Source organism: Sturnira hondurensis, unplaced genomic scaffold, assembly GCF_014824575.4.
Source record: "Sturnira hondurensis isolate 20B ecotype Veracruz unplaced genomic scaffold, ASM1482457v3 Scaffold0006413, whole genome shotgun sequence".
In the NCBI taxonomy this organism is placed as follows: Eukaryota; Metazoa; Chordata; class Mammalia; order Chiroptera; family Phyllostomidae; genus Sturnira; species Sturnira hondurensis.
Window position 1 is genome coordinate 53,507,882 of NW_028079044.1, and position 23,348 is coordinate 53,531,229.

General features: G+C 55.2%; 1 protein-coding gene across 1 annotated transcript; it reads left to right on the plus strand.

Annotated features, from left to right (window-relative positions):
• The first annotated feature begins 7,671 nt into the window (after nucleotides 1-7,671).
• On the plus strand, nucleotides 7,672-22,159 carry SPATC1 (spermatogenesis and centriole associated 1). The gene is made up of 5 exons (XM_037048996.1): nucleotides 7,672-7,948; nucleotides 14,750-15,454; nucleotides 15,552-16,031; nucleotides 16,159-16,298; nucleotides 21,743-22,159. The coding sequence occupies exons 1-5, from the start codon at nucleotides 7,744-7,746 to the stop codon at nucleotides 22,070-22,072; spliced, it is 1,860 nt and encodes a 619-aa protein (XP_036904891.1). The 5' UTR covers nucleotides 7,672-7,743; the 3' UTR covers nucleotides 22,073-22,159.
• The last annotated feature ends 1,189 nt before the right edge of the window (nucleotides 22,160-23,348 follow it).

A 23,348-nucleotide genomic window follows, 5' to 3' on the forward strand; every position in this document is an offset into this window, starting at 1 on the left:
CCACGCTGTCTGCCTGGTGGAGGGCAGAGCGAGCTACGTCTGGAAGAGGATAACATCAGCCAGAACCTCTGTGGTGTTTTTACACAGTGTCTATGAGTTTAAAATTGTTAGGCATTTCAAAAGTTGGACTTTGTGACTGAAAACCAAAAGGAAAAATAAAATGACAACAGACTTAGAGGTGACTCTATGATTGGAAATATCAAAAAAAAAAAGGACTTCAAACTTAATGTGCTTAATGTGTTACGGGAAATGCAGGTGGGAGGGGGTGGAGGAACAGGAAGATAATATGGAGAATGTCCCTCAGCAAGTTACATTCCATAAAAGAAATCAAACTGAGCATCCTGAATTTAAAAAAAAAAATTACTGAAACTAAAAATTTAGTAGATGGGCATAAGAGCAGATGAGACAAGTCAGAGAAAAAGGATCAATGAACTGAAAGGTCAACAGAAAATACTCAAACTCACAAAGAAGAAGAAAAAGAATGGATGCAGAAAAAATATAAGAGAGTGAGGAAAAGGTAAAAAATGCACACAGCGGAGCCCAGAGAAGCAGAGACAGAGAATGGAGAAGCAGCCTCTGAAGAGAGAACACTGAAACATTTCCAAAACCAATGACCTTGACTCATAATCTACCAAAAGTGACACAAAAAGTTTAGACTGACCTCAAAAATTCCCCAGTTTATCTTACAAGCTCAGCGTCATGACTTGGATCGTGCCTCACAAATTCATATGTTGAACTCCTAACCCCCAGGACCTCGGAATGTGAGCGTATTTGGAAAGTGGGTCATTGCCCAATTTCCTACTGGAAGTCCTACCGGAACCCGACCTGAAACTGTGGAGGGGAGGGGAGGTACAGGAGATGAGAGGGGCAAGCAGGGAGGCCGGCGCTTAAGCTGGATGCAGGGGGCACCCAGGAAGCAGTGGGGCCACGAGGGGTCCATGCGCTCGCCGCACAGGGACTCACCGCAAGCCTCCAGAATGCTGTTACTGGACCCAGTGGACCCAGTGGAGACTATTCTGCAGCCCCAGGGCTCACATACAACCCTGGGAACTGGCTCTTTAGATAAGAGTAGCTTCTCCCTTTTCATCTCACTGAGCACAAAAGCCAAAGCCCCTGTCAGCCAACAAACCCTACCCCACCTTTCTGACTCTTGCCTCCTCTCTCTCTCTCTCTCTCCCTCTCTGTCTCTGTGGCTCGTTCCCCTCCCTTTCACAGGCCTCCTCGATGGTCTTCAAAACTGCCCAAAACCTGCTCATGTGCCCCAGGGCCTTTGTACTGACTGTCTCCTCTGTCTGGAAGGCTTCACCCACAAACATCCTCATTCCTATTCCCTCCTTTCAAGTTTCCTGCTGAGCATCACCTTGTCAGGGAGGCACCCCAACACTCTGCACTAAGGAGTGTTACCCCTCTCGCTCTGCCCTCTACCCACTCTATTCTTCCTTACAGAATGTGTCACCACTGCTGTCACTCAGCCAGAAAGTCAGCTCCATGGCAGCAGGGCCTTTGCTGTGCTCCCTGCAGGGGTAAATGACAGTGGTCGATGTCTGCTGTAGAGCAAGTGACCAAATGCAGTCCTGAGAGTTGTCATGTGATGGTGTCACCACCCCGTGCTGAAGAGTGGGGAACTGAGGCGCACGGGGGATTATCCGGCTGTAGTGGGGACCTTCGCTCAGGCTCATCAGATCCCAGGCCTCTCCAGTCTCTATGCCCTGTCTCCCCTGAGACTTTGTGATTGCCCTCTGAGCACAAAATGAGGCTGGAGAGCCTGTCCTGTGCTGGGAAGCTTCCAGCCACACAAATGCAACCAGAGAGAGCAGAGGTTCCCTGCTTGTCCCCTGCTGTCCTCCAGGACCTGCAACGATGCCTGACGTTTGGCAGGCTCCCAAGCTCTATGGGCTGACAAGATGCATTTAGCTCTTGCTCTGTGCCAGACACTGCCCTCATTGTTCTGCACACACTGCCTCTCTAAGCCTCCAGAGTAAGGAGAAGGAGCCCTGCTACCCTACACGACCGATGAAGAAACAGGGGCCTGCCCTGGGCCACACGACAAAGCTGGAGCAAGGTATACAACTACGCTGAGGCCACTGACAGAGGCCCTCAGGGCACATCTCAGGAGCTGAGGTCTGGGGAAGGAAGAGGAGTCAACTAAGGGTCAGGGTTGGGGGGCAACACAGGTCTGAGGTGGGGCCTTGGAGTCTGAGGACCTGGAACCCCAACCACATGCCTCCTGCAGCCTGTGCTCTCCATCTCCCCTCCTTTGGGACCTACCACTCTGCCCTCCATGGCTCTCAATGCCTAGCCTTTGTGTGGGTCTCCCAGCCCTCCCCACCCTCGCCACACTCCAAATAACACTTAGCGAAAAGCAGAGAGGAATTAACAACACAGAGAAGTTGCCAAGACTCCGGAGCTGAAAGAGCCCTTCTGGTCTCTGCCCTGGCCGCTAGTCCCTGAGCCTTTGAGGAGGGGTAAGTGGATGACCCCTTGGGTTGGTGACCAAGGTCACACTTCCAGGAGACTTCACCTCTAGCCAAAACCTGCAGTCTTTCCTCTGAGGCCCTTCTTCATAGCTCTGGCAGGCAAGGCCCCAGGGAGACAAGCAGATGTCCCTGCTCACCCTGGGGCCATCTGCCTTCCCACAGTCCTCCAGACCTTGAGGGACAACCGACTCACTCAGAAACCCAGGGCTCACAGCCAACACTCAGAAAGTCAGTGAGCACTTGGCCTATCTCTACTGCCAACCAACACATCTTCTCTAGCTTCGTGGTGGGGGAAAAAGAAACAAATAAAAATGCATTCATACTCTGGTTTCTCTTCAGACCGTGTGGATCTTTCCCCTTTTTAAAAATGCATTCACATATTTATTGAGCACCTACCATGTGCCAGAAGCTGCACTGGCTCTGGCCCCCTGAGGTATCACCTCAGCCTTCTCTCTGAGGACTGCCTAGATCCAATGGGGGAGTCAGAAAGACCCCCTGCCTTAGCAGGTGTGCCCAGAAAGGCTGCAGCTGAAAGGGTGAGGCTGGAGGCTGGAAAAGCAGGCCAGAGACTAGGCTGCCTGCAGCAAGCCTGCAAAGCTGGGACAGCTGGGAAAGTGCTGGAAGGACGAACTGGTTGTGGAGACCTGTGGGAGAGCCCAGGCACTCGACATGACAGTGCCTCAGTGCCGTCACCTGTAGAACCAGGCATCTGTAGTATCTGCTTGGACAGGAAGTAGAAGAGGCCATAGACAGAGGGCTCCAGGTTAAAGGTCCATGTTCAGCAACTTTATGCCTTGAGAAGAAGGCTTTACAACGAAGCTTATTAAACAAAGAATCCCAAGCCAAGATGGGAGCAAAGATTCCCGAAGGCCTTGCCAAGCCCACATGCTGAGCTGAACCTAATGAGGCAAATGTCAATGGGAACGGACTGTGCAAAAGCCGGTGACCCACGACCCAGGGGGAATCTTACTCAGCACGAGCAAGTGGGAAACACTGAAGGTGTGCCTGCAGCAGACTCCAACAAGCCCTGAGGAATGCAGACCTTGAGTGGACACCAGAAGGTTCCTGTCGTCCTGCAGGTGTGACCGGCAGTCAGGAACTGAGGGCCATTCCAGAGTGACACTGTCCCAACGCTCAGAGTGAAGAGCTGTACAGAGGGCAAAGCACAAAATAGTAGCTCTCACTCCCCGGACTCTTTCCTCCAAAAACATGACCCAAACTAATGTAAATACCTTTTTGGATGATTCCTTTGCTTTCCAAACTTTTGCTACCCTAACCCAAACTCAAACCTGATAGATTTGGATACCTTGTATACATGATACAACAACAAGGACAACAAAAAAGACAAGAAAATTGGAATGAAGAGGAAATGAGAGTAGACAGAGCAGACGAGCCTGGAGAAGGCGAGTACAATGCAAGGGTCAGGGGCTGCAACTCAGCTGGGGGGACCCAGGGCAGGGGGCCTACTGCGCGCTGCAGGTCTGTGGAGGAGCTGGAGGCAAGGGCACCCACACCGGAAAATGCGAGGCCGTCCTTGCTCTCGCCCACGCCCAGCACCAGTCCGGGTGTAGCCACTAAACGTTCATCGGCTCGGCCCACTTCTCTCCACCACCTGCACTGAGCCACCCTCGTGGTGCGCTCAGTGACCGCAGCGGCTCTTTCCCCTTCCATCTATCCCCATGTCTCCTCCCTTAAGCCTTTCAAAGGCTTCCCAAGACCCTTAGGATGAAGACCAACACCATCCCCTTGGCCACAAGACCTTGTCATAGCCTGGGCCCTGTATCCTCCCCTGCATTTGTCCTGTCCCCACCTCTGCCCCATCCCAGGCTGGCACCTCTCATTTCCTTCAGTCAGGCCCCTACCCCACAGCCTCTGCACAGGCCGTGCCCTCTGCTGGGAAGCTGTTCCCACGATAGACGCCCATAGCATCTCCATCATCAACTTCCTCAAGGAAGGAAGGCTGCCCCGAGCTGACCAGGCCTGACCTGCCCACGGCCGCTCTCCCACCATGACGTGGCCATGTGACACCTGCATGTGGCTACTCAGTTCACAGCTGCTCCCCGCTATGCTGTGCAGTCAGTAAGGCAGGGAAGTGCCAGACTGTAACAAGCATCGAACCCTCGACTCCTAACAAAACGCCTGACACCCACCTGTGCTCAACATTTATTTTTGGAAGGGAAGAGCACAGTACTTGAACGGAAATACAGGTGGTGTACCAGCCAAGAGTTCTTATCAAAGATTTGTTTGAAAGAATTGACTCACGCAGTTGTGGGGGCAAGTGCAAAGCCTGTGGAGGAGGCCAGCAGGCTGGAAACTCAGACGGGATTTCCAGGATGGTTGAGAAAAGAATTTCTTCTTCCATAGAAAATCTCAATGTTCTGCATTTAAGGCCTTCAAATGATTGGATCCAGCCCACACACACGTAATTGAGAGTTATCTCTTTTAAGGTTAATCACATCTACAAAAAAACCTCACACAAACACCTGGGCATCATAGCCTAGCCAAACTGGCACATAAAATACAACCATCACAGATGGTAAAGATGGCGTCGACCCATGGAGAGGAAGAGGACTGAGGAGGCTACATGGGAAGCCTATTTTCACCTACTGGAGGAAAACCAAGCAGAGATGTTCTATCATGAACAGAGGGTATACCCTGGCTGGGTGGTTCCATTGGTTGGAGCGTTGTCTGTGCACCAAAGGATTGCAGGTTTTCCCTGGTTAGTGTGGTTTGGTGGATTGAGTGTCAGCCTGACAACTGTAAGGTCATTGGTTCAATTCCCAGTCAGGGCACATGCCTGGGTAGTGGGCCAGGTTCCTAGTTGGGAGCGTGTGAGAGACAACTGATCGATGTATCTCTCTCATATTGATGTTTCTCTTCCACTCTTTCTCCCTCCCTCTCTCTCAAAATATAAATAAATAAATAAATAAATAAATTTATTTTAAAAAAACATTGCAGGTTGACTCCTGGTCAGGGCATATATCGAGGTTTCAGGTTCAATCCCTGGTTGAGGCGCATACGGGAGGCAACTGATCTATGTTTCTCCCTCACATTGATGTCTCTCTCTCTCTCCCCTCCTCCCCTCTCTAAAATCAATACATGTATCTTCAGATAAGGATTTTTTTTTTAAGCACAGTATGGAGCACAGACTTGCTCCACTGAGGACATTGTTGGGAGCCGACCAGCACCCGTCCCTGGACACAGTCGGGACGGATGAGATGCATCTGCACAGCAGAGGCAACCGTGGCTGGACTTCCTGTCTCTCTCTCCCTGCATGCCTGTCTTGTGATTCATAGGTGTCGAGACTGTTAGACACCTGCATTTCGGGTTCATTGATTCGAATAGTTCCAATGAAGTTGTACAAAGTGATTTCTCGGCCAGAGAACAAAGTCCCCCCAATGGGGTGGGCCCCTGAACATCTAAAAGTTGATGAGTAACAGCCCCTCCTCTACCTCGGACTGGAATATATATCAATTAGAATTAGAGAAACAGGAGAAGCTGGTTAGCTATTACAAACTAAGCACGAAGAACCAATTACCAGGGAGTCAGAGTCCATAGTACAAAGAGAAACATTCTAGACAGAAGGATAGATAGCTAGGTTAGACACCACAAAGGCCTTTTAATAAATTTTCTATAACCGCTGTCCAGTCTAGCGTATCCTTTTGACCCATGCCAAATTCTAAGAACTTTAATAAACATCTATTCAACAATAAGACATTTAAAACTGTACATACAGCTCTTTCTAATTGTCTGACTGATGGCTCTTCTGGTCAAAATAACCTTTGTGTAACATGACTGAGTCTGTGAAATTTCCTGTATTTCCCTAATTACCTCTGTATTGATCTCTTCTGCTTAACTGATCATGCCATACACCGGTTTCTTTAATGATATGTAATGATCCCTAAAAAATGAAGCTTAAATCAAACTCAGGGAGTTGGGTCAGACCCTCAGAGGCTGGCTGTTCTCCAGCGTGCAACCAGGTGTCTTCATTCATCGCCTGCGCCGTCCATCCTTCAGGGATCCTGAGACCTGCCAAGGCTGGACCCCAGCAGGACATCTAGGTACTGGTTCCCAGGGCCAGAGTGATTGAGCCAGGATTACAGTCTAGAGCCTCAGAGGTGGGTGGGGGCAAGCCCCCCCATTGTGAGGTCCAAGTAGAATGCTCAACTCAGGCTGACCCCAGCCCTGGCTGATCTTCAACGCTGTCCTTGCCCCCACCCTCCTACCAGGAGTGTGCCCTCTGGCTTATGCCTGGATTTCACCATGCTCTTCTTTTTGAGAGCAGATGCCCACAGACCCAGCAGAGGTCATGAAGACACAACCTCATTTGACCCCCAAGGTCCAGCCCACAAAGTTCTGTGTGTAGGTAGCTTTTTCAAAAGGGTTCACAATCAGGACTCAGATCTGAGTTCTCAGAACCTGACAAGAAATGTGGTCGGATTCCTGAAGGACTACAGTCGGGAAAAATCAAGGAACCAGACAATGACAGAGCTATGGGTGCAAAGAGGGTATTGCCAGGGGGTTTGGAAGAGGGGAACTTGAGGCAACAGAAAAGGGAACTCCAGGTTATAGGGAGCCAGGTGCTTGATAAGGGAGCTCCTGGGCTGGCAAAGAAAGACTCTGAGCACCCTGGGGTCAGAAGAAAGCATGGCCCAGTGTCCAGGTGTCCAGAATAGAATGTCCCCAGAAGGATGACAGGCTACACCTGGGGATGCCCAAGATCAGAAGCAAAGGGACCCCATCTAGAAAGGAGGATGATGAGTTTTCATTCATCAGATATTCACTAATTACCTACCTACAGTGCACCAGGCCCTTTGCTGAATTCTGGGGAGTCCCACAGCCCCTGCCATCAGCGTACAGAGAGGAAAACCACCTTAAGGAGCTGACCAGATAGAGCCAGGCAAGTGCTGTGACAGAAAACACATCTGTGGGGGAGCCTAGAGGGCGGGGATTGGCCTGCCATGGGTGAAAGGAAGCTTCACAGACAGGGCAACTTCACAGAGTGAAGTTGTCCATGGATGGGGTCAGTAAATTCCAAGCCAGGGCAGGGCCTGTGCACAGGACCGGAGGCACAGAAAGCAGAGCCTATTAGAGCAGAGAGGACAAGGAGGAGGGCACAGCCTCTGACCTCACAATACCCCCTGGGCCAGCCTTGCCACTTGCAAACTCTGGCGCCCTCCTCCAGCCCGGGCAAGGCCCGGGGCCTTGGGCAGCCTCCAGGTGCAGCGCCCTCCAGTGGGCGGCACCCTTCCTGCTGCCCTGGGGCATGTCTCTGCTCACCAGTTACGAGGGGCTTCGGCATCAGATCGAGAGGCTGGTGAGGGAAAATGAGGAACTGAAGAAGTTGGTGCGGCTCATTCGGGAGAATCACGAGCTCAAGTCAGCAATCAAGACACAGGCGGGTGGCCTGGGCATCAGCGGGTTCACCAGTGGGCACGGTGAGACGACAGCTGGGCCTTCTCAGCACCAGGGTAACTATAAGGGGCCTGAATTCAAGGAGAGTGGGAAGGGGAGTGTGAGGCTGCACCAGAGAGGACAGACAGACTGTGCGCTGGGGTCTCAGGGGTCAAGGGAAGAAGGGCGCCAACAGTAACGAACTTTTAGGATAGTGGCCCCACCAGGTAAGGGGAGGCTAAGGAAGGACACAAGACCACTGGGATGGAAGGGCAAAACTAGGCATCAGTCCCATTCACTGGGTGGTAGGAGCCCCAGCCCACACCGTGGGCTGAACTTCCCAGCAGCTCCATAGACTGGGAACTTCCCAGCTCTGGAATCCAAGTGTGCTCGCCTACCGGGTCTGACATGCTACTCACCCTCAGCCTCCCACCCTTCTCCTCCATCCCTCACCCTTAGCACCCTGTCCCTCTCCCCATCACTATCCACTCAGAGATGGCCAGTGGGCAACTGACAACACAAAATCTAGAAGCCAAGGGCAGAAACTAGGATGGAAGCTGGAGGTTCGGGAATTAATGTGTGACAGAACCCCTGGGCTGGAGATTTAGAGTAGAGTGAGACAAGAATGGGTGAGGAATTTACAGGTGTTTGAAGAAAAGCAGTCGAAGTGACGCTCCGCAGAGTAAGACGTGCGGTTGAGGGACCGATCCAGGCAGGCACTCAGAGGCCTGGAGTGCAGAGAGGCTGCATGGCTGTGTGGAGACAGGGACAGGACAGGCGCCTGAAGAATGGAAACCTGGGGGCAGAGAGTGGCCGACATTGAAGAGGTCAGAGGGAGATTTTGGGGGGGTGGCAAGATCCCAGAGTGTGACAACAGGAGTCATTGGCTATCACAATGTTGGTAACAATTACACGAGGCTAGGAGGTGACAAAATGCAGTGGCTGTCACGGCCACACCCCTCCTCCTCCCCACAAAATCCTTCCTTCCTGTCACTCCGCCTCTTTATTCATGCGTGAAACTATCTCCTTCCCTGAGAGGATTCTGTTCTTTCTGTCTCTGTCCCATAAGCCTCCTCTACAGCCTGGCAGTGGACCCTGACACTGCCGTTCTGGAAAGATCCTAAGTGCCATATCCTTCTGAACTCTGGCATTTGGGACTAAAAACCCTTCTCTTTCTGAGTTCCAAGAGCACCTTCAGCACCCCGGGCTCAGTTTAATCACTGCTGCTTCCAGGCCGCTCAGACTCTGCCTTCCACCCCCAGCAAGCCTGCCCGCTGTGGCCTGTGGCCTGTGTTTCAACCCTCCACTTGAGGGGGAGACCCCCTCAGAGGCTTTTGCAGGCCTAGTGAGTCCCTATCCCTTAGGTCTCTCCACACCAGACACATTTCGGTTAAGAGCTTGTCCTTTCCACTAAGAGGCTAACGCACTGAAGTCTTAGCTCCTTCTCCACCATCCCACTTCCAGCTCAAAGCCCTTATTCTGGAAAGTTGCCCCCCTTGCCCCTACCCACTGTGTTCTCTGCCGTCCAACCGGGGCTGTGGCGTGGGACCAGTCTAACAGTCCCCCTTACTGATGACAAGCACACAGGCCCCGCTTATTTGAGAGGTTCTGCTGCTAAAGACCTGAAACAACAGCCAGGGTGACAGAACTATCGCACACGGGGATGTACGATGTTCAAGCAATCCCACGGTTCAAGAAAACAGACTCTGGTTTGCTAACCCAGACTAATCAAGCAAGCCTCCTCCTCTTAGGTTTGATCCCTAGAAAATCCTTGGACCACCTCTGGCTTTCCAGCTCCTGAAGGGTCAAGCCTAGGGGATTGGGAAAGGCTTTCTGGAGGAGGGGGGCCCAGACAGCTGGTGGTGAAGGGGGCAAGAGGGGCAATTCCAGGAGGAGGAGGAGCAGCTCATGAAAGGCCTGGGCCTGGGGTGCAGGAATAAGATATAGACCAATGTAGTTAAAGCCCAGGCTGTGTGTGTGTGTACTGAGTGTGTGGTACGTATGTGAGACAATGAGGGTGTGAGTAGGGAGTGGGGGGGGGGTGAGTCTGTATGATGTGAATCACCTGTGGTCTCAGTCACTAGCAAGGGTGTATAAGCATGTGAATGTGGTGCGCAAGTGTGTGGCCCATGAGTGTGTATAGTGTGATGTGTGTGCATTGTGTGTGATGTAGGTGTATGACTGGGATGTGTTGTGTGCATGTGGGAAAATGTGTGTGGTATGTGTGTGTGAGTGCATCATGTGTGGCACAGGACTGCTGTGACAGTGTGTGGATGTGTCTGTGTCATGTGTAGGAGTGCATGTGCTTATTCTGTGTGCACAAGTGTGTGCGATGTGTCTGTGGCAGGCGGGTTTGTTGGGGTTGGGGCCAGTGAGGGGTGAGCAATGTAGCTAGAGGGTCGGAGGTGACGATTGCCAAGGCCTGCGAGGGCCAGGCTACTGAGCTCGGACTTGTTCCGAGAGGCAATGAGCTGACCCTGGTGGCTTCTGACAAGGAGCAGTCGCGCTTGCGCCTCAGGAAGATGGTTCCAAAGCCCGCGGACACTGACGGCCAAGTGGGGGTCACCACAGGGAAGGAGGGCGAGGGTGGGGGTGGAGAAGGCCTGACATACGGTGACAGAAGAGGGTTTGACTTTGGTCCGTGGGAACACGGTGCAATACACAGACACCGTGTCACAGACACGGACACTTACAGCCTGTGTCCCCACGTCACTGCAATTAGTCAATAGAAAATTAGGAGGGGGCCATTCCAGATGCCATGGGGAAACGAACGCGACTGAGGTGGGGCTGGCTAGACTGAGGCGGGCAGTCATCCCCGCGGAGAGGGACGGCCAAGGCCAGCAGTGAGAAAACTGCTTCCTGTTATTTAATGAGAAGAATAGCCGCTAGGACGCGGGGGAGGCCAGAGAAGCGTGCAGGGGGTGTCTGCGCCGCTGCCGGCGCCACCGGCAGACCGCAGGCCCCTCCTTCGGCGCGCCGGGCCCAGGCCGCCCCTCACCCTGCGTGCCCCCTTCCCCGTGACCGGCCTTCCTCGTGGGGTCAGGCTCTTACTCCGGCTTCGCTCCGGCAAACTCGACCCCCTTACGCCCCCCCCCTCGCACGGCCCCGCCACCACGCAGGGGGACCCGGGAGGAAATGCGGCCCGGGCTCGCGAGTGCTCGCAGTGGGAGTGCCAGGCCCCTCGAGGCCCCGCTGGGAGGAGAAGGGTAGGGGATGGCGGGCAGCTGTCCCTAGCCACCCACTGTGGCCCAGAATCCAGGGAGTCCAGGAAACCTAACCCCCCACCCCACCTTTCAGGCCGCTGCCGAGGTTCGCTTCTCAGGCGGGAAGATAGAAGTTAGCGCCCTGTCCGCTCCGACGCGGTCCGCGGGCTCCCTGCGAGCTCGCCCGGGGTGAGCCCCGGCGAGGACCTCCGGGTGGGAAGAGGAGGAGCCGTCCTCCGGACGGGCAGACTTGGGACGCGCACGCGACAGCACGCGGAGCAGGGCGAGACGCAAGCTCAGGGGACAGGTCGGGCCGGAGAGGAAGGACGCAGGGGTGCCGGGCGCGCGGGGCGCAGGAGGCCGTGCGAGCCGCTAAGGGGAGAGACCGGGGACGCGTCCCGGACCGGACGGCGGGGAGGCCGGAACAGCGGCGTCGGACGAGTGAGGTCCCGGAAGCCAGCGTCCGCGGGGACAGTTCCGAGAGGGCGACCCGAAACGGCGCTCCGGCCGGGGGCGTGGCGCCCGGACCCGTGGAAGGGCGGCGCCGACGCGCCCCGGGGAGGCTCCGCGGCGAGGCGGAGGGGAGTGCGGGCTCGCGGCTTCCGCAGTCCGGAGTCCAAGGCCGCGGTTCGGGAGGGCCGGGGCCGCCACTTTCTCTGTCCCGGCGTCTTCTCGGCGAGCAAGGCGGGCACAGGAGGGCGGGGCGGTCCGAACGGAGCGGAAACGGCGGGCGGCCGAGGCGGGAGCCGGCCGCTGGGGCGGCTTCGGACTCGGCGTGTGGCCTGTGTGGGGCAGTCGGGAGGCCGCGGCAGGGCGAGCTCACCGGGAAGGCGCCGCAGGAGGGAGTTGGCCGCGCTGAGTTGCCAGCACCCAACCAGTTGCCCACCTCGCAGAAACCCCGCCCCCGCTGCCCTCCCCTCGGCCGCGTGCCCCCCAGTCCCCGGGGCTGCCCCTCAGGGCCTGTATCTCCCCTCGTGACCCGCCCCCATTCCTCTTTCCCCAGCTCCCGCTGCCCCTTGGCCGCCTTTGGTCACCCGTCTACCACTGCACGTTTCGCCTTCCCTCTGGGTCCTGAAGTGTCCGAAGCGGGCGTCCGCCCGCCCCTTCCGGGCGGGACCGGGACCCTGGCCCCGCCCATTATAGCCCGCCCCAGAGCTGTAGCTCCGCCCCCGAGCAGAGTGCCTGCCGGGAACTCGGCGGGGTCCCCCTGGCTTGTGGTCTGGCCAGGTCAGGGCCTGCCCCGGCGCCACGCCCCCGGCTCCCCAACCCCGCCTCTGGACGCCTGAGTGGAACCCAGGTCTCCACTCCTACCCGCGGTACTGACGTGCGCGCCGCGGACTGAGGGATCCGAGGCCGGAGAGGCCCCTGGAGGCGGCTGCAGCCCAGGGCGGGAGGCCGGGCGTGAGAGGTGGTGTGGCCGAGGTCAGGGCGGGGTGAGAGCGCGGTCCCGACCTGCGCCACGAGGGTGGGGGGCGCGAGGGGCCGCGCGCAGGCCCCGGCCTGGGCCTCCGGGGAAGGATGCGCTGCGGCAGCCAGGACACGTGCGGGGGTGAGTCAGTTCAGTGGAACAGCTGAAACAGTGTAAACTGCTTTTGCAAACTAAAGCCTTTGCTGTCCCTTTTCACTTCAGTTGTCGGAGGTAACAAACCTCGGACCCTAAATAATTCCTACGGTTATCTTTAACTTTCTGATACTGAACTAAAACCCAGGGAGATTTCAACTCACAAATCTATATCAATTAAATATAAATCACAAAAAGGTTAAAACAGTCACTGGTACATCAATCATACAGCGCTGTGAGACTGGAATCTTCCTAAACAGGGGTTCAGCCCCTGGCCCCTGTTAGTGCAGAACACTCCTCACACCTGCGGTCCGGGGCACCCCAAACTCGTGTCCCTGTCTCCCAGCCAGAGATTGCAGCGTGGCTGTCCCCGAGATTCTCATCAGTGACTCGGGTGGGTTGCAGACCCTACGGACACTGTCTGTGACTGAGGCCAGCACGGTCTTGGCCCTGAGCATTGGACATAGCCTACAGTGCCACCCGGACATGCACTTAATTGGCCCCTGAACCACGAATATATCCTTCCTGTAACCCTAAATGCCTGTGACCCCAATGAATCCTTTTTCATATAACAATTTTATTGATATAATTCACATACCACACACTTCACCTATTTAAAGTATACAATGTTATGGTTTTTCATACATTCACAGATATATTCAAACCTTACAATGATTTTACACTTTCATCAACCCCAAAAAGAAACCCAAGCAATCACTAATTTACTTTGTCTGTGTGAATTTGCCTATCCTGGACATTCTATGAAAATGAAATAACACATATGTGCCTGGCTTCTTTCATTTGGCTCAATGTTTTCAAGGTTTATCTGTGTCATAGCATGAATCAATATTTCTAGGTGGCATTAGGGCTTTTTATGGATGAAGATTGTGCTGCTAATGGACACAACACATTTTGTTTGTCCATTCTTCTTTTGTTCCCTCCTGGCTACTATGAATAACACTGTCATAAACATTCATGTGCAATTTTTTGTGTAAATATGTTTTCATTTCTCTTGGGTTGATACTGAGGATTGGAATTGCTGGGTCACATGGTGACTATGTTTAACTGTTTGAGAAACTGCCAGATTGTTTTTTCAAAGTGGCTACCCTAGTTTACATTCCTATCAGCGATGTATGAGTATTCCAATTTCTCTGCATTCTGGCCAACACTTACCTGACTTTTTTATTATAAACACTCTAGGGAGTGTGAACTAATCTCATTGTTGTTTTAATTTGCAATTCTCTGATGACTAATGATGCTGAGCATCTTTTCATGTGCTCATTGGCCATTTGTATATCGTCTTCAAGAAATATCTGTTGAGATCCTTTGCTAATTTTTTTAATTGGGCTATTTATCTTTTTATTATTGAGCTGTTAGAGTTTTTTATATTTTCTGGATACAAGTTCTTTATCAAATGTATGGCTTGCAAATATTTTCTCCCATTCTGTGGGTTGTCTCTTCACTTTCTTGATGTCCTTTGGAAGAGAGAAGCCTTTAATTTTGATTAAATACAATTTACCTATTGTTGCTCATGCCTTTGGTGTCATATCTAAGAATCCATTGCCTAACTCAAAGTCATGGGAATTTACTGCCATGTCTTCCTATAGTTGTGTAGTTTTAGCTACTGTGCCTGCCCTGCACGCCCTGTTCATGCATAGGCAGTGGCCTCACACAGGGGCCAGGCACACCTTTGGCACCATGTGAAGCTTCACACCTGTTCTAGCTCTGGCTTCCCTGAGGGTCCCCCACCTGCAAGGCCAGAAGTCAGGGCCCACTGCCCCCTGCAGACCACCTGGGAGTCCAGGTGCCCAGAGACTCTCCTCTCCTTAATGAGGGTCCGCAGCCCTGCAGGGAGCACAGTTCAGGGCTGGGCCGCTGTGGGAGGTCCCGTGGTTGAGGGGCAGGTGTGTAGAGAAGTGAGCCTGGGACGAGTGGGGCTCCCCCAGAGGGATCGGCCCCTGGTCTGAGATCCCACCTGAGAAGTGGGGCTCAGAGAGGTTGGTCAGCTCCTCAGAGATGGATGGGCACCTTGGTCCAGGCCCTGCCACAGTGGGGACAGAGCCCTCTCCCCCAGGGGCACATCGGGGTCTCAGTGCTTTCTCTGTGTCCCCCAGGTATCTTCCTGACCCCACCCCTGGCTTCAGCAAATGAATCTGTCTTGGAAGAAGTGGGGGTTATGACTCTGGCACCCCTGGCGGACATGCTAAACGGCCCACAGCCCAGCCCCTCATCAGGCCCCATCGTGAGCCCCATGACAGGCCCTTTCAACACGATGCTGCCCTCCCCAGGGCCCATAACGCAGAACAGCGCACTTGCCAGCCTCCTGGCTGGCCCCATGAACAGCCACGTAGCCAGCCCCATGGCAGTGCCCACAGTGGGCACACTAGTCAGCTCTCTGGGCCTGCCCTCGACTGGACCCCTGACTCCAAGCAACCAGCTGACTGGCTCCATGCCAATGTCCCCAGAGGGCACACTGGCCAGCTCCATGGGCATTTCTACCGGCCCCCTGACTCCAAGCGGCCAGCTGACTGGCTCCATGCCAATGTCCCCAGCGGGCACACTGGCCAGCTCCATGGGCATTTCTACCGGCCCCCTGACTCCAAGCAACCCCTTGGCAGGCCCCTCGGCCCCGTCTCTGAGCAGCCCCCTGCTCACCTCCACAGCTGCCCCCCCAGGTGTTTCTCAGAACCTTCTGGCCCCCCTGGTGGGTAATGGGGTGCTGTCTGAGGCCCCAAGGGTGCAGCTGCCAGAACCACTCTACGGACACCCCTCCGGACCCCATCCTTCTGCTGGTGCAGGGCCTGCTGCCACCTCCAAAGGTAACTGGTGCAGAGGGAGGGGCCCCTGCCAGGCCAGCCCCTGGTCCTGCCTCGCCCTTATCCTCCTTCCCTCCTCTTTGCCTCACCTTGTCACCAGTCCCACTCTCCACCGAGCATCCCCTGCTGACCCGGGACCCTGAGCCCCTCAGTGTGACGTTCGTGGGTGACCCCATCCAGACCTCCACCCCTGACAGCACCGTGGGCAAGCCGGGTTCCACGACAGCCTTCTCCTACGGCACCTCAGGTGCCCGAACCCAGCCGGGCACTTCCCAGGGACAAGCGGCTCCTGGCCCTGTCCCCACTGCCCCAACTGCTTCCCCTTCTGCCCCTGTTCCTGTCCCCCAAGCTGCCACCAACTACAGCCCCGAAAGGACCACCCACTCCCCTTCCCGGCCCTCCCCCACCCCCCACTCCCCACCACGAAACCCCCACTCCCCACCTCGAACCTCATCCTCCCCGACTTCTGTCAACAATACCCGGGGCCCACGTGTCCCCGAAACGTGTCGGAAAAGCGCCCCGGACTTGGAGCGGAAGCTGGCCCACCGCAAGACCAGCAAGTACCCTGACGGCCCCCGAGGTCAGTGCTATCACGGGGTTCACTCTGGGCCAGGGGGTACCCTGCTGCCCTCAGAGACCCACAGGGCACCTGCCTAGGCTGCTGACCACAGCTGCTGTCTACTCCCTCCACCTCTTGCTGTCCTCAGAGTCAAAGCAGCTGGCCTGGGAGAGATTGGTGGGGGAGGTCGCCTTCCAGCTGGACCGTAGGATCCTCTCCAGCATCTTTCCTGAGCGGGTGCGCCTCTACGGCTTCACTGTCTCAAATATTCCTGAGAAAATCATCCAGGTGTGTGGTGCGTGCCTCCCACTCAGAACTGGAGGGCCTACAGGGGCATCTGGCAGGAATGGGAGGCATGCTGGCCCTTGGGCGGCTGCCGGGGGCCCTGCGATCCAACCAGATGAGCAAGGTGGAATCCAAGCGCCCCTGGGGGTGGAGAAAGCACTGTGATCAGTCAGTGGCCAGCAGTGTCCAGGTCATCTAACTGCAAGAACCTGTGGTCCCAGCCAGGGCAGGGGAGGATCTGGGCATGGTCAGGTGTGTACTCTCCCCCTCCGCCACTGCAGTGGCCTCCAGGGTCCCTCCCCAGACTGGAGGGGGTCTTTCCCTTGAGAAAGAGCCCTCTGTGCACGGTTGACCTGGGTGTGTGATTGGGCAGGAATGATGTTCATTATGGTGGGTTCATCCACGCCCAGGCTTGAGCTGGTGAAGGTGCCTTTTGTGAAGGTGCCTTTGGTCTTGGGTTTTAGTGTGGTCAGGATTACACCCCTCTTCCTTTACTTCTCTTACTTTCTATGACTTGCTTAAGCCTGGAGGATGGGGGCCAATGGGGGCCAAGGTGGGCTGTCAGTCCCTTCTCCCTGTCCCCTGCACAGGTTGGGGGCATCCCTGGCCTCCTGCTGTCCTCCTCCCAGAAGGGTGACAGAACCTAGGCACCTCCCTTTCCCCACAGCATCTCGGCTCCTCTTGGCCCTCATTTATTCAATATGAAATTTAGGGTTAGTCCTTCAAGTTCTGGGAACTAATTTTGCGTTGCTTTATGGACAAAAAGGGGGGAGTTGCATACCTTTACTATGAAGGTTGTTTCTACACACCCGTCATTTCTGCTGCTCATGTCACTGGGCCACCTTGGTCATGTTTAGTGTGACCACACTTGACTCTGGTCCAGGACCCCTGAAGCCACTTCTGGGTCATGAGAGCCATGGCTGTTTACAAATCAGCGAATGATGTGGTAGAAGAACAATATTTACGTCTCTCAAATGCTGCATGTGATACCTAGTTGCAAAGACACATTTATCTACAAGCACAGTCTAGTTGTCCACATAGTAGGTACTAACCACGCTGTGTGAAGAGATTTCCTATTGTTTGCAAATGCCTGATGAAGTGGAAGAAGAGAAAAGCGCATCGCCCTTCAGTGGGGGGTGTGGCTGTGCAAACCCCGCGTTCCGGGGCTCCTCTGTGAGCTGGTGCCTGTGCTGTAGAATGTAAGGCGAGGCACTGAGTGGCAACTCTTTAGACAAGAGCAGGAGGAGGAGAACAGAATGGATGTATGTAAGGCAATGTTTTCTCTCTTGGAGTTTGGGGATGTCAAGGAGCTCAGCGCCCTCTGAGCCAGTGCCTCGGCCACCATGTTAGCAACTCCCTGGGAGCCTGTGGCATTTGCCACCACTCTCGTCTGGTCATCCATTCAGCGACTACTGTCGCCAGTCCCAGAGCCACTGGCCTCGCTCACCTTCTGTCAGCAGTGACAGGCGCTGCCAGGATCGAGTGCTTGTGCCCGAGCTCCTAAGAGGCAGCTCCACTGGAGCCCATGTGCACAGAAGCTGCCTTGGGGACCTGTGTGGACAGCCCCCCCGCTGGTTACCCCTCCAGTGGGGTGACACCGGAGGATCATGAACATGCATCTGGTCTCAAGGCCGCCCTGCTTGCTTGGCCGGACCACCTGTTGGTTCCTATCTAACTCTGATTCCACTCTGCCCAGCCTTTCGTTTCCGTTCAGCAGAGCACTGCGCTTGCTTCTCCGCACGCCAACCCCCAGTCTTGTGATCGCTGGATCCTCTGATCTGGTGCAGAGTTGCGGGCCCTGGCCCTGGCCCTGCCCAGGCCAGGCTGTCAGCTTCATGAGTGTTGTTGGCTTTAGTGGATTCATTTAGTGTTTTCATTGAGGACACACTTTTTTAAAAACTTTACTTACTTTTCTTTTATTATTGAATTTCTTAGGGTGACATTGGTTAATAAAGTTATGTAGGTTTCATATGTACTATTCTATAACACATCATCTGTCTATGATATTGTGGGTTCACCACCCCAAATCTCCTTCCATCACTACTCATCCCCCCACACCCTCTTCTACCTCCCCCCACCTCAGGACTCTCGCAGGACTCACTGACTTTGGTCACTGAACCTAGCTATCATTGAGTATAAGTTTGCAGACAATCACGCCACCTTCTAAGCCCAACTAAGAGTTGGCCCAGTGCTTGTGGGGACTGGGCCAGTCAGCTCTTCTACCCACTTGCAAAGACCTGCTCTGTGGGGACTCTGACTCCCTTTCTACCTCGAGCCCTCAGAAGCCCCAAGTCCAGCTGCACCAGGGAGACTGACTGAGGCTGTACCTGTGTCTTTGCCCAGCGAGGTCCACAGTGTCTGCCGGAGTTCTCCCCAGTCCCACTCCCCGGCCTGCCGAGAATGTTTTTTATTTTTGTGCAATGATTTGTTTTCCGGCTACCTTGCCAAACCCTCTTACTGGTCTCCATAGCTCTCATACCATCCTCTTGGCTTTTCTCCGCAGACAGTCACATCGGGCAGTGTTTAAGAGAGGTGTGTGACACGGCCACCGTGTCCTGTTTCTGACTGGACTGGGGACATACACTCCTAGTCTTCCTGTTGAGAACGGTGTGTGCTCCCAGCTTTTTGCTGGATTAATCTGTTCTCAGCCGCAGAAAACAGAATCCACTTGAGCCGATGTAAGCAGAACGGGTTTTATTGTCAGTTTGCATGGCCCCAGAGGCTCCAGGAAGGATAGAAAATTGGGCTTTTTTGCTCTACAGCTAGTAAAAATGCCAGCACACCAGGGGCTTTCCTAGTGGACACGCCATGGCAGAAACCAGGTCACAGGAGAGTCTGGAAAAGGGGGGTTTAGCCTCCAGCCTCTTAGAGTTCAGGAAGGCACTAGGTCCAGAGCGGAGTGAGCAAGAGGCTCAGTATCTGCCACACCAGATTGAGAAATTTCCCCTCTTCCTGATCTGTTGAGAATTTTGGTTTCTTTCTTAATCATGAGCAAATACTGAATTTTTTAGAATGTTTTTCTGTCTCTGATGAGGTGATCACACGACCTCTCCCCTCGCCTGTTTCTCAAACGGGCGGAGATGCTAGGGAAGATCACTAACCACATCCACCCCGGGTGGTTTTTATTGCACTGGGATTCTGTTTGCTGTTATTTATGACTTCTGGCTTCGCTGTTTTTTAGAGACCTCTGCCAAGCCAAGCTGCGGTAACATAAATGTAAGAGACTCAGTAAGTCGGGTGTTTATCTCTTCACAGGGTCGCTGGGCCCAGATACCAGCCCCTCAGCCCCTGTCCGGAAGTGGGAGGTCCGGGAACTTGGGTCAGGGGGCGGAGCTGGATCGAGGGGCGTGGCTCAAAGTCCTAGTCCTACTCCATTGGCTCGAATTTGGTGGCGTCACAGCTGGCGGCTGAACCTGCCTGGCCTCGCAGTCTCCGCGGGGAGTTTCTTTACGTCAGGGGAGCAGGGGTGCCCGTCCTCTCCGCGGGCTGTGTCCGCTTGCCCAGTGTTGTCTGGACGATCTTCTCTAGGGACCCTTTGGATTCTGTTGCCTCACTTCTGCTCTGTTACTTCCTTCCCCCGCTGCCGCCTTCAGATTTGCTTTTTTCCCCTGGGGTTGAGCACTGAAAATCCTTTTGTTTTACGTCACTTTTTGTTTTTAAATAATGCTTTTAGGACGGGGAGAAACATTCAAAATATTTAACGACTGGTACAATAGGAACACCAGCCAGAGTGGGTCGTGAGACGGTCTGGGACAGAGGGAGAGCGTTCGGTGGTACCACGGCTGGTAGGGAACCCGGGGCGCAGCCCCGTGTGTCGGCCACGACTGTCTCCTGTCTGCCTGCCTTGGAAACCCTCTGCAGGAGTGCTGGGCACAGCCCCGGCCCTCCATTGCTAGATTCTGCCCATCCCCCTACGGTGGTCAGCCCAGTGGGCCGTGAGTTTCCACCCCTTCAGAACAGGGCCTTTCACCTCCTCTCCTCTGCTTTGCCTGTTGCTCAGTGCTTGGGTGGGGGCCACGCCCATGCACCCCCACCCAGAGTGCTTGTCCGACTCTTCCCACCAACTTCCCACTCCACTCTCAAGAGGTGACTTCCTGGGCAGCTCTGGCCTTGTCTCTCAGCCCACACTGCTGCCCTGGGGCCAGCACCCTGACAAGGTGGGCAGAGTCTGCTTCCTGCTGAACTTCTGATCGCGTCTCAAGATCTGTGCTCCAGGCCTGGCACAGCCCTGGACAGAGCATGCCATGGGCCTGTCCCTGCATGGGCCAAGGCTTAAAGCCATCCCCCCACGTGCTCTCTACCATCCCAGCATGACATTCGCTCGCTTACCCCCCAGTGTTGGCTGAGCTCCTGCAGTGGTTCCCACTGAGGCTCGGGAACAGGTGAATGGGGGGAGAAAACTCAGGGACCAAGAGAAGGCCAGAGTCAGGGAGATGGTCCTGTCCTGACACCGACCTGGACGTGAGAGGCTGAGCACAGAGCTCTAGATGCACCTGCCAGAGATGCGTCCCGCTTCAGCTGCACCCAACCATGAGCCCAGCACTCTGCCCACGTCGTGACCTCTGGGGAGGGGAGGACAGGGTGGTCTTCCTGGAGGAGGTGATGCCTAAGCAGCTTGTCTGGGTATTCACATTAGGTTAGGAACCAGCGTGGCAGCCATCTAGCGAATGGCTGGAAGGCAGCAAGCAGGACCAGAGCAGAACCTTGCAGGTCTGCCCTGACCCCACGAGAGCTGGAGCAGATGGAACCACGGGAGAGCTCAGGCAGAGAGACACCCCAACTGACTGACACTTCAGGCCCATAGTTCTGAATGCAGGGCCCTTCTGAGCCTGGTGCCCTGTGTGACCACCCAGGTCACATGTCTAGGAGGCCACAGCAGGAGGGGTGGAGAGGAGGGGCTGAATTTGTGCTGAAAAGTTGTGTCACTGCTGGGCTAGTGTGGCACAGGTGATGAAGAAGCACGTGGGGGACAACCCAGCCACTGTTAGTCCCCAGATCCAGGCACTGGGAGCAGGCACCTGAGGAATAGCAGGACCCCCCAGTGCTGAGAGACAGGGCTCAGCCAGCTCTTGCCTGGGGTGGTCAAGTCAGGTTGAGGGGTGGGAAGTGACTCTGGCAGGGTGTGTGCAGAGTGCAGAGGATGCAGCCTGAGGTACAGAGGAGGGGCCTAGTGGGAGACTGAGAGGAAGCCTGGCAGGGAGCCAGAGGAGGCCTGGGAAAGCCCCAGGTGGTGTCTCCTGTGTCCCCAGGTGGTAACCCTGGGGGCATTGGGAGCTCCTTCCTCATTATCCCTTCACCCTCAGGCTCCCAGCCACTCTCTCTATCTTCAGGTCCGGTGGCCTCAGCTCGGTCCCTAATCCCTGGTGGTTGTGGCACAGGTGATGAGGCTTCCGGATCCTCGGATCCTCTGTCCGTCACCTGCCTGGGTCCCCTCCCTCTTCCCCCAGGCCTCTCTGAACCCCAGCAACCACAAGCTGGATGAGGAGCTGTGCCAGATGCTCACACAGCGCTATGTGAGCATTATGAACCGGCTGCAGAGCCTGGGCTACAATGGGCGGGTGCACCCAGCACTGACGGAGCAGCTGGTGAATGACTTCGGCATCCTGCGAGAGCGGCCTGAGCTGGCTGTGTCTGAGGGCGGATCCTTCACTGTTGACTTCCTGCAGCGTGTGCTGGTGGAGACTGTGCACCCCAGCATGCTTAGTGACGCGCTGCTGCTGCTCTCCTGCCTCAACCAGTTGGCACACGACGATGGCAAGCCCATGTTCATCTGGTGACTTACGCCCGCCCTGCCAGGCTCGCCTCGCTCTGCCCCACTCCCCGAAGCACGGACAGTAAAGCTTCCCACATATGCTGGCCACTGGGCCTGCCTGCACTCCTGGCTGTGCTGCCTCCTTCAGTGGCTCCCAGTGCCCTCTCTCCTGGGCCCTGTCTTGGGGCAGCTGTCTGGCCAAGGGGATGTTCCAAAGGCCCCAGGACTCCTTTGCTTGGCAGTGGGAGAAGCGGGAGCCCTCAAGGCTTAAAGGGAAAGAGCAAGAAGTAGGACTGAGGGTGACTCCCCAGGGTGCAAAGACCAGACCCCACTTGCTGCAGGGGTGGAGCCTAGCAGCACAGGCAGGATGGGAAAGCAGAACAAAGCTGGCAAGAAGTGGAGGGAGGCAGGTAGGAGCCACCAAGAGGTAACCTGCACATTCTGAGGGGGATGGGCTTGTGAATGGTGCAGGAGCTAAAGGGTGTAGGCCCCTTCAGGACAGGGGCTCTCCTCCCTGTGAGGCCATGCATGAGGACAGGAGGACAGTGGGGGAATGCTCTCTGAGGCCTGAGGACCAGCAGGAGCATGTGGCTTTGACGTGAGGGGGACGACCCAGCATCTGCGTTTAAACAGGAATCATGTCAGCGACCAGGGAGGGGTACAGGGAAGAAGAGGGTTTAGGGGCGGGGGCTACTACTCTGCCCTCCGCACTCCTAGGCCTGCTACTTCAGGGGACCCAGCCAGACCCCTGGGAAAGGGGAGAGGGTTAGAGAACTGTGTGGGTATAGCCAAGCAGCCATGAACACACCCAGCCCCAGACCTTAACTTCTAAAGGGGATCGAAATTCCTTGGGAAATTGGGACGTTGGGGGACATAAGCCCACCACCTTCCTGCCAGTCCCCGTGAAAGGCAATATAAGAACCCTCGGTGAGAACTGTAGGCACTGGTTCAAAGCTCGAGTTAGAAAGGTGGGGTAATGGGGGGGGGCGTGGAGCCGGAGGCCGCTGTCCTGGCAACCACCCCAGCCAGTGCCAGTGGGCTCAGCAGAGAGGGAGCTGGCTTCCCCCTTGCTCGGTGCCTCGAGGGGAGTTGCCGCGAGGGTGGAGCCAGTGGTCCCTTCCCCCCAGAGTGGAAGCTCCTTGGGGTAGGGACACAGCTGTCACTATTGTAGGGAGACCGTTTCTCATCTGGGGACATATCTGTTAAAAAATATTTTATTATTTATTTTTAGAGAGAGGGGAAGGGAAGGAGAAAGAGTAGGAGAGAAACGTCAATGTGTGGTTGCCTCTCATGTGACCCCT

Coding starts and splice junctions, on each gene's coding strand:
- SPATC1 (XM_037048996.1), top strand. CDS start 7,744: ATGTCTCTGCTCACCAGTTACGAGGGGCTTCGGCATCAGATCGAGAGG. Junction 15,455..15,551: donor GCCTGCTGCCACCTCCAAAG/GTAACTGGTGCA, acceptor CCTTGTCACCAG/TCCCACTCTCCACCGAGCAT. Junction 16,299..21,742: donor TTCCTGAGAAAATCATCCAG/GTGTGTGGTGCG, acceptor CTCTTCCCCCAG/GCCTCTCTGAACCCCAGCAA.